The 10,914-nt window shown below is 37.9% G+C and overlaps 1 protein-coding gene across 2 annotated transcripts in view; it reads right to left on the bottom strand.

The window, feature by feature from the left end:
* Positions 1-283: 283 nt before the first annotated feature.
* Positions 284-10,914, bottom strand: part of LOC103505263 (thyroid receptor-interacting protein 11) — a 31,862-nt gene continuing 21,231 nt past the window's right edge. For both annotated transcript variants that reach the window (XM_026820611.1, XM_008469588.2), the window contains 10 exons: positions 10,437-10,656; positions 9,854-9,997; positions 9,091-9,246; positions 8,170-8,340; positions 6,912-7,056; positions 6,250-6,353; positions 5,728-5,827; positions 2,846-2,921; positions 2,255-2,474; positions 284-1,755 (listed from right to left, as the gene is read on the bottom strand). In XM_026820611.1, coding sequence (XP_026676412.1) covers positions 1,615-1,755; positions 2,255-2,474; positions 2,846-2,921; positions 5,728-5,827; positions 6,250-6,353; positions 6,912-7,056; positions 8,170-8,340; positions 9,091-9,246; positions 9,854-9,997; positions 10,437-10,656 — 1,477 coding nt within the window. In that variant the 3' untranslated portion in view covers positions 284-1,614. The remainder of the gene's footprint in view (positions 1,756-2,254; positions 2,475-2,845; positions 2,922-5,727; positions 5,828-6,249; positions 6,354-6,911; positions 7,057-8,169; positions 8,341-9,090; positions 9,247-9,853; positions 9,998-10,436; positions 10,657-10,914) is intronic.

The following is a 10,914-nucleotide window of genomic DNA, read 5'->3' as shown; positions in this document are numbered from 1 at the left end:
TTAAAAAAAAAAAAAAAAAAAATATTTTAAAAAAAAAAAAAAAAAAAAAAAAAAAAAAAAACGTTGAATATAAATGTAAATGCAGTTTCTCTGTGTTATTATATCACAACTTTGGTGCTCACTGCAGCATTGTAGGACTTTTCCCAATATCTCAATAATCCTAACATCCAATTTTTACCTACCGTGCTGGCACCGGTCGCTATGCGCATTTATGTGTCATAGCTACTCATTTTCCTCACGAGGCTGAGTGGGCCCCGTAACGGCCAGTCACGTAATCAATCACCATAAGAACAATAAAATATATTTATTCAATTAATTTTAGACACAATACACAGATAATATTTAACAAAATATAGATATTCTTCGTTATCATACACATACGTACCTATTGCAATAATTTAACTAGACATCTACAATTCTACATAGGCAGGTGGAATATGGGCTTGTGATTAAACGAAAATAAACACATCGGAAAATTCGAATGCCCACGTTCATAAAACACCCAATTTTAAAGTGCCTAAACACAATACCTATATTACCTATCTAATATGTTGAACCTAATTGAAGGCAGGTTATAAGGTTTAAATCACACTAAGACCCGAGACACCAGTCACTCTTTAGGTAGTAGAAACTGAAAACTAGTGGTTCCGGGTTTCTAAGCATTACACCTCTTATAATTTTAATAAACAAATTGGAATGACAAAAAATTTACAACTTAAAAATTAGTATTATTTTAACACAAATCTCTGAAAATTTTCTGTTCAGTATTGCCGACCTAAACCAAGAGATCTCACCTGAAAATTTTCAAAATTTCGGTTCCAAATTTTTCCTGCTAGAAGAGGTTTTCCCAATTATGTACCTTGTGAAACAGGGAACAAAAGTGCAATTGATGAAGTTAGTACCCTAAATACTAACTAGGTAACTACATTTTTGCCTGTGTTGACAAAGGTGTAGAACAAAATCCCTAATACACCACCATTATTTTCAGTACGCCAAATTATCTATATATGTACCTATCCCATAATTTAAATTTAGCACTATTAAGGCAATAATTTCATCATCACTTATTACCTTACCTTTCCGATGCTTTTGGAAGGTAGTTAACAAATATTCCTCAGTAAAAGGTTTACCAGACTTTTCATTGCCTGTGCCACAAATACGTCTTTAGAAAAGTTTAATCTCGATGACTTCTCCATAGAAGGCCTAGTAGACTTCTGATGGTCTAGGGTCTAGGTGTCCGAAAGTTGCTTAAATTTAAATAACCCTATGTAATAAAACATCGATATCGCACCAAATGTCGGACAGACATGAAACAGATATTTATCTTACTCTTTTACCCGCCTCGGTGGCACAGTGCTCACCTGGTAAACAGGAGAGCGCCGGTTCGATCCCAGTCGAGGCATGGAATTTCATCATCTAATTGAAGGATTGTCCACATAATTAGGTCTCTGGGGGTTAGGTGGTAGAGAACGCCTCCGGTGTTAACCTCACCTAGTGGTTACCTTCCTCTCAAGAGTCTATGACTATTATTATTATTTTATCGTCCATCCAACTCGTTTATATATGTGACACAGAGCTAAGCCCAGCAGCCGCGGCCGTCACAGGCTGAAGCCCTCAGCTATCGGAATGCAGTACATCCTTGAGCATCGAACCCGAGCCCATGGTTGAGAACTGAGGGAGGGAGGGGAGGGCACTCTCGGGGAAGAGGAGAGGGGAGGTGGTGCTCGAGGTGCGGCGAGACACGGGGGTAGAACTCTGGTGAAACAGAAGACATGGGGACGGTTATTGGTTAGGGTTTTTTTTTACGTTATTCAGGGAACTAACTACTGGGTTGTTGTGATGGGTGTAACGGGTGAATTAGTATATTGAGTATAGCATAGAAAAGAAAACGGTAAGAATAACATAAAGAAGAAACAGCGGTTGCCGGGTTCGAGACCCAGTTCGGGTGATTTTTTTTTCAAAATTCTACGGAACATGTTTCATTTATTATTATCTTCTCAATAAAAGTTGACTATAAAATAAATAGAAAGAAATGTTCAACACTGATAAGTGAGAAAAACCGGAAGAAAGTTGTGCGTATTGCATACTCAAAAATAATTACGAGGCTGACATACAAAATAAATTCACGTAAAAAAAAACTCTGAATTTTTAGCTAAATCCGCTTTAGAGATGATTGCCACCTAGATTGAAGCGATAGAACACTGTCGTTAAGCAACGCCCATCTTGACACCTACTTGGACGGGTGACCCCTTACCTGAGCTTTGGATCGCGGGCTGGACTCGCTCTCGAGGAATTGTATGAACGCTTCCGATAGGGATTGGTTGGGATTAAATGCCTGTGAGGGTTCCAAGCCGATCTTCTGGCGGTCCTGGGGTGTCATGTCGATCACCGAAGCTAAGATCTGGAGAGCTTGGTGACGGGATGGACGGGAGGGGGCGGTCAGGAAGTTGACGATCATGTTGGTCACTAGACATCTGGGGGAGAGGGAAGAAGGAAATGAGTGGAATAAAGTATACTCATACATATTTCTGGACATGGTCTTCACCTGACTGGAGTCATGTCCAGAAATATGTATGATATTGTACTTGACCATTATCTCAAGCTAAACAAAATTGTAAAGTATACTCGTAAAGGTAGAAACATACTACTATCGCGTCACGTGAACTCATGTGACATCAGAAAGATGTGGATCAAAGTTCTCCCATAAAGTAGATGATTTCGTTCATGATAGCCACACTGCCCTCACGTGACGTGATAGTCACGTGATTTAGCTAATTTTGGACTGCAAAAATCAAAAACTCTCTAAAATATTATCCAATTTCTAAATAATTATACATCAACTTACTTGTCTACTTTGCCTCCATTGTTGACTTCTTTGAGTTTTGCCTCTTTCTTGTTTAACTCTTCCATAAGTTGATTCACTGTAAAATACAATCCAATCAAGAACCATGTTAATTTCAGTAATAAATAATCTTCTTCTTCTTCTCCTCCTTCTTCTTCTTCGCCTTTTCCCGTGTACAGACGAGGTCGGCATTTTTCGTCAGCCTCTCAATCAGCCATGGCTAGGTACAAATTTTACGAGTGGATGCCCTTCACACTCAACCTTTGCTTTTTCTTTAGCAAGGGAAAATTCAGGCTCGTATACTCTTTCCCAGCCAGACCAAGTATTACTCCCCATAGTTATGAAATTTCCATTTTGACGATAAAAACACAAAGACATAGAAGTATGTAAAAAAAATAAAAATAAAAATAAACATGCACTATAAAAATAAATAATAAACAAACCAAACAGTTGGAAAACAAATAGCAGACTCCTTGGACGGCAATTCGAGTCACAGCCTTCAAGTTCGGGTCAAGCAGAACTTGTTTGGGCGTGAGGTGAAGTATTTTTCAGAATCTTGAAATCAAATGTCAAAAGCGACCACAAGATACCTGAATAAATACTCAGCCCACGGAACCCAACGGACACATGCGCAACGATCATACTAAGGTCAAACTAAACATTGGAATCAAACGAGAAAAAAACAAGCAAAAACAAAGAAATAAATTGTTATTTAAAATTTTCAAATTCAATAAAAATAATAAAATAAAAAAAGCCCAATGAGAAAAGGACAAAAAAAAAAAAAAAAAAAATATGAAAAGGAAAATAATAGAAAAAACAGCTGATATTAAATTTTTTCAAAGGTTTTGAAAAAAAAAAAAAAAAAAAAGCTGGAACCACAGAGGATTTAAACTTGATTTAGGTTAATTTTTGAAGCAACCTAATTGGTTGATTTTAAACTTCGGATTAAATTTTGCTGATCTGAAATCAGATTAACATAAGTTTACACTTACATTGTAGTCCCGACCATTAAAATGTAAAAAAAAGAAAGAAAGAAAAAAAAAAAAAGTTAACTAAACAAAACAGCAAACAAAATAACAATATGGAAAAATGATATATAATAATAACAATAATAATAAAAAAAAAATAGTCATGCGATGAGTTTTGAGTAACAAGAGGGCACATCTCAACAAGTCAACTGTCGAACTAGAAAACACTTGAACAGCTACTGGTTGAGATTGAACTCTCGTACTCTGAACTGTGAGGCTAACCAGGTCAGCCACGGGCTGAAAAATAAATCCTACAATCATGCAATGCCAAAGGCGAGCCACTCACTATTAGGTAGACCTGACAGGTACGGCTGAAAAGGCCCGTGATACACACATACTATCAGGTAGACCTAATCAGGTGTACCTGTCGTCAGGTCTATCTGATAGTGAGTGGCTGGCCAAATGTCAAATCAGAGCAGACAAAAATCCTACAATCATGCAATGCCAAAGGCGAGCCACTCACTATTAGGTAGACCTGACAGGTACGGCTGAAAAGGCCCGTGATACACACGTACTATCAGGTAGACCTAATCAGGTGTACCTGTCGTCAGGTCTATCTGATGGTGCGTGGCTGGCCAAACGTCAAATCAGAGCAGACAAAATGGAGCAGTTGCAAATGGGTAAAAATTATTAATAAATGGTCGATTCCAAAAGTTGGGAAAAATCCAAATCTGAGGTCAAAACTCCGAAATAATAACTGTAAAAGGTCGAAAATTCAATTTTTATTTTCCGTCAGAGTCTTGAACTCTGACGTCAGACTTCACGAGATGCGCAGAAACGTATGCGCACAAACATGAATTGCGCAGAAATGCATGCGCACAAACAGATTCATGTGTTGCCTGCGAGGGAGCTTTGCTCGGGACATTTGATGTGACGTCATCGCCTACGAGAGCGTATGCCGTGACGTCAAAGTTTACGATTTACCGGTATTTTTTAAATCGATTCATCTCGGGATCTAGAAGTCGTAGAAGAAAAAGAAAAATTCCATTGGTCCTCATTTTTCCTGCTCTATGACTTTGAAACATCACCCAAGTAAGTGCAACTGATCTATTGAGTCGATGTTAAACATAAGGCCGGCCACTTACGCTGTGACTGTCTGACAGACCTAGGTCCATCAAGGTCTGTCAGACGCCGCGCCGGAACGTGTGTGGCAGCTTCCGACCTCTAGTCCCTCAGACGGTCTGAAGACATAAGCTTTTTCCGCCACACACGTTCTGACGGTGTGTCGGAGTGTGAGTGGCTGGTCTCGGAAAAAAAACATATGGAACAATATCATTAATTTTAATCAATAACAAAATGTTTCGAGCTTTCGAGACAAAAGTCAATAAATAAAAATCATAAAATAGCAACAGTCAAAGTTGTGTCCTTAGATTAAAAAACTCAGGGAAATTAAAAAAAAAAAAAAAAAAATCTCACTGAATCAATTAAAATAATAAGTAGATTAAAAAACCCAGGGAAATTAAAAAAAAAAAAAAAAAAATCTCACTGAATCAATTAAAATAATAAGATTGTAATGCATTCAACAAAAACGTTTTCATTTTTACGACACAAAACTAGGATTGGAGCAAAGAATAAAATGTAACATGCATGCAATAAAATCATTTTCAAACATGACAAAAATTAACATACGAACTTAAGTAGGTAGATACCTACGATAAAACGCAAATTTCATTAATTTTAAAATATAAAATAAACATTTTAGGTGAAATAAACTCAAACATATCTTTCTAACAAAAAGCAAATAAAAGTAATGCTAAGTATTAAAAAAGTAAGTTTTGATGATATGAAAAACGACAAAAAAAAAAAAAAAAGGAAAATCAATTAGGCACACTTACGGATGTTATTAGGCACACTTACCTTTCTCTGTGAGCTCTTGAATGGTTTGAGATTTCTGGTTGAGTTGATCCGATAATCTTCCCGCTGCAGATAAACTCTCCCTTGCCTCTTGTAGTTGATGCTGTGGGGAACAAATAGAATAGAATAGAATAGAATAGAATAGAATACCTATACCTTGTTTATCCTGATCAAATGAGACTAAAAAGTTCCTTCGCCCAAGCAGTTTAAGCAAGGTCTTGTGCATTTTGTGGGTTTATGGCAAGAAATAGGCAATACAAAACAAATTGAAGAAAAAAGCCTAGTTAACTTAATTGGTAGCACGTCTGCCTTATAAGCGCTAGGCAGCGAGTTCGATTCCCGCCGCCCGGGGCGGATTTTATCCTGAACAAATATGGTTCGTTCTCGAAACGGCTGGCTTTCCTGTCTTCGATTTCGGGACGATAAGACCTGAGTTGTTACCGTCAAAATTGGAAGAAAAAAAAAATCCTCAACACAATTAAAATCCCTATTCGGATAGACAATTTAACAAAGTGTGTACCGTACCTGTAGAGTGCTGATAAGTTGAGTCAGTTCATTATTCTTAGCATAGGAGTTATTGAGTTCTCCTTGTAGAAACTCGAGACTCTGTGCAATCTCGTTATCCTTTTCTGAAAACAAAGCCACATTTGAGTGAGTAGTAGTACTGATTGATTTGAAGTCACACTGTGGCTTTTGGAGTGGATTTTCCAAAGCTATTCAGAAAACAAATAAACTAGTGGAGGGGCCTCAGAAAATTGGTTTTCCTGAAGCCGGAGGCTCACAAAATGAAAATACTTAGGTCGTTGGAGTTTTACACAAAGAAAAATGTAGTGGTCTGATACAAAGAGAGAAAATGGATGCTCCAAATTTTCAGAGTTTGCCTACAGTTACCTGCCTCGGTGGTGTAGTGGTCTAGGCGCTCGACTGGTAAACAGGAGGGCGTGGGTTCAATGCCAGCCGAGGTATGGAATTTTATCCTCAATATAATTTGAGAATTTGACCACAATGATAGTAGTAGCCTACTGCTGGAGTAAAGGGACTTTTCAGTCCTATGCGAGCAGTATAAATAAGCACTATTATTATTATACAGTAATGGAGAAAAATGAAGCTCTGAAACTGACCACAGCTAGACAATAGTCTGCTCTCTGTTTAAGTCAGACAATCCACCACAGTGGGGTGGTATTTACCTGCTTGGAATTGCTCCAGTACTATTTGCAGATTGGTAAGTGATGCTTGATGTTTCTGCACCACATCTTCAGCCTGATACAGTTTCTCTTGCAGCTTCTCCTTCTGCTCCGTCAATGATTTCACCTGACTAGTCAGTGCTTCCACCTGGCAGAGATAAAAGAATGCATTTTATTTTTTTAATTAGTCTTTGGTTGGAAATACCTGTTGATTACTGCGCACACATACCTGTTGATTACTGCACACACATACCTGTTGATTACTGCACACACATACCTGTTGATTACTGCACACACATACCTGTTGATTACTGCACACACATACCTGTTGATTACTGCACACACATACCTGTTGATTACTGCACACACATACCTGTTGATTACTGCACACACATACCTGTTGATTACTGCACACACATACCTGTTGATTACTGCACACACATACCTGTTGATTACTGCACACACATACCTGTTGATTACTGCACACACATACCTGTTGATTACTGCACACACATACCTGTTGATTACTGCGCACACATACCTGTTGATTACTACACACACATACCTGTTGATTACTGCACACACATACCTGTTGATTACTGCACACACATACCTGTTGATTACTGCACACACATACCTGTTGATTACTGCACACACATACCTGTTGATTACTGCACACACATACCTGTTGATTACTGCACACACATACCTGTTGATTACTGCACACACATACCTGTTGATTACTGCACACACATACCTGTTGATTACTGCACACACATACCTGTTGATTACTGCACACACATACCTGTTGATTACTGCACACACATACCTGTTGATTACTGCACACACATACCTGTTGATTACTGCACACACATACCTGTTGATTACTGCACACACATACCTGTTGATTACTGCACACACATACCTGTTGATTACTGCACACACATACCTGTTGATTACTGCGCACACATACCTGTTGATTACTACACACACATACCTGTTGATTACTGCACACACATACCTGTTGATTACTGCGCACACATACCTGTTGATTACTACACACACATACCTGTTGATTACTGCACACACATACCTGTTGATTACTGCGCACACATACCTGTTGATTACTACACACACATACCTGTTGATTACTGCACACACATACCTGTTGATTACTGCGCACACATACCTGTTGATTACTACACACACATACCTGTTGATTACTGCACACACATACCTGTTGATTACTGCGCACACATACCTGTTGATTACTGCGCACACTGGCACTCGTGTAAGCCGTGGCCGATGATTTCACCCGCTCCTCAGCTTCGCGTAGCTTAACATGGAGGTCCTGAATAGTCTGCTCTGCTTTGACCAGCTCAGATGTGTTGTCCTCTTCTGTTTTCAGCAGATGTTGCTTGAGACGCTCGTTCTGGAACGAAAAATAATAAAATGGAATATTATTGAACGTTTTATTGAACGAGGAAGGCCCAAGCACACCTGGTGGCGGCAACAGAAGAAAAGACTGGAAGAAAGTGGACTATCAGAAGCTGACACCCAAAATAGAAGAGTTTATCACCTGCGAACAAGGAGAGCTGACCCTAACAGTGGACCCTGATGTAGGATTAAAGCAAGGGAGATATATATTATTGAACGTTTTATTATTATTACCATTATTCTTATTGTTTCCGTGTCCGTGAGAGAGGCATGGTACCTATCTCACGGTGTTGGAAGGATTGTGGTTTATACCCTTTGGACGGCCAAGAACAATATCTGGGCTCGTTCCATGTCCAGATAATTTTGTGTATTTATTACTAAGAGGTTTGATAGAGATAACTGTAACTGCCAAGGTCTTAGGGAGAAGGAAGACAGGATTGGTATAAGGAGGGCCGCCATCAGCCCGATTAGATCTTTTGTGACTTAGGTAACGAAGACAGGATAGGAGAAAGCCAGCAGGAATCTTATCTTTCTAGCATAAAATAATGGAAGTTATTGGAGTAGACCTAAAAAAACAGTACTGTAAATAATATAAAAAAAAAATAAATAAATAAATAATATAAAAAAAAAAATAAAATAAATAAATAAATAAACCTAGGTTCAGCAAAACAGAGGAAAAAATTCAAAACGCTTAAGGAAAGTTGTGAGATGTTCAGAAGAGATTTTTTAATGATGTCTCACTTACTTCATTATACAGGGTGTTCTGGTTCAATCGTAGATCATTGATTTCGGTAAGCAACATAGTTTTCTCTTCCTGTAAGTTCTGTAAGCGGAGTGCAAGCTCGTTCCTTTCTCTACTTGTTTCTACCGGAGCCACATGTTGAGCTACCACTTCCCGTTCCTACAACAACAAAATACAATATTAAACCGGTCTTATTTCAACTGTCCAATTTTGAGTTAAAATAAATTAAATTGGGGAAAGTAAAAAATAGGTAGTAATAATAAAATATATAAAAACAATTATTTCAACTTTCAACTGTTTAATTTTGAGTTAAAATAAATTAAATCGGAAAAAATATTAATAATAAATTAAATATAATTAATCATTCGTAAATAATTATAATTATTATTCAACTAATAATAATAATAATAATAATAATAATAATAATAATAATAATAAAAAAAAAATCCAAGCCTTAACTTGAACGACTTTGTCTGCCTGTTTCTTTCACCATAACTTGTCCAGTCTGTTCTTTTGAGTAAAATCGGACAAATACGTTCAAATTTATAGAAAAAATATGTTCAAATGCTCATCATATTTTAGGCCCGATCCAGATTTTCAAAGCCCTGTAGGGACCCTTTTAATGAGTGAGTTCCCAAGTTAAAGGCTTTTTCAAATTTCTACCACAAAATGAAGGTAATAAATTGTCATGTTGCCATTGGGGTTCAAAACTCAGCCCCCCGGAGTACGAGTAAAACGCTATACCGGTGAGAAAAAGTAAAAATACCTGCGCTGGTTCTCCATCAGCTTCTGGTCTATCATTGGATGACATCAGTTGGGTGACTTCTTCCAGTTGTGATTGGGCGAGAGACAGTTGCTCCTTGGTTTCAGCTAGTTGCCTTTCTTTCGTAGCCAGAGTTTCGGATGTTGTCTGGAAAAGTGATTTTATTATCTTGGCCATTAATGAATACTGGGAAAAGGAGGAAAGCTCATCTGTCAGCGTTACGGTTTCCTAACAACTTGTTTTCTTATGGCGTAGCTTGCCTGGATATTTTGAAATTGGAAGGTAGCGCGGATCGGGGCGGATTTTCTCTTAAACCGATAAGGTTCGTTCTCGGAACGGCTGGCTTTCTCCTATCCTGTCTTCCTTCTCTCTTCGATTTCAGGACGATAAGACCTTAGCAGTTAGCTGTTAATAATAATAGTCAATTCCTGACAATCTTTAACAACAACAGGAACGGCTGGCTTTCTCCTATCCTGTCTTCCTTCTCTCTTCGATTTCAGGACGATAAGACCTTAGCAGTTAGCTGTTAATAATAATAATCAATTCCTGACAATCTTTAACAACAACGATTGGTGGTTTCGCTTACCTTCAACTGTTTCTCCAGTGTTGCCACTTGACCGCCGAGGTCTTTCAGTTTCGGCAACTCCTCAGACAGGATACCGTTGAGTCGTAGGATTTCCTGATGATAGTTGTTACTCTCGGTATGTTTAGTGTTGACTATTTGTACCAGTTGCTGATTGAGTGTCCGCTGCTCAGCCAGTTCGGACTGGAGTAGCGTAAGCGTCGTGCTGCTCTCTTGAGATTTGCTGAGGGAGTAACGAATAAATTGGTTAGGTATTTATTTCATTTATTAAAAAGAAAAAGAAGAACATTTTAAAAATAACTAACTCAACTTAGGTAAATACCTAATTTCATTCTAATTTTTTTTTATCAATGTCCTACACAAGCCTTGAGCTTATAGGACGGTGAAATGTCACATGTTATAAAATAAATATACATACCTATGTTGGTAACTAAAAAAAAAAAAAAAATATTTTTGGGACTTTTTTTATACCAAATTTTCC

The sequence above is a fragment of the Diaphorina citri genome, unplaced genomic scaffold, assembly GCF_000475195.1.
Source record: "Diaphorina citri unplaced genomic scaffold, Diaci psyllid genome assembly version 1.1 scaffold160, whole genome shotgun sequence".
Classification (NCBI taxonomy): Eukaryota; Metazoa; Arthropoda; class Insecta; order Hemiptera; family Psyllidae; genus Diaphorina; species Diaphorina citri.
Note: the sequence above shows the minus strand (reverse complement) of the source record. Positions and strands in the feature narration are given on the sequence as shown.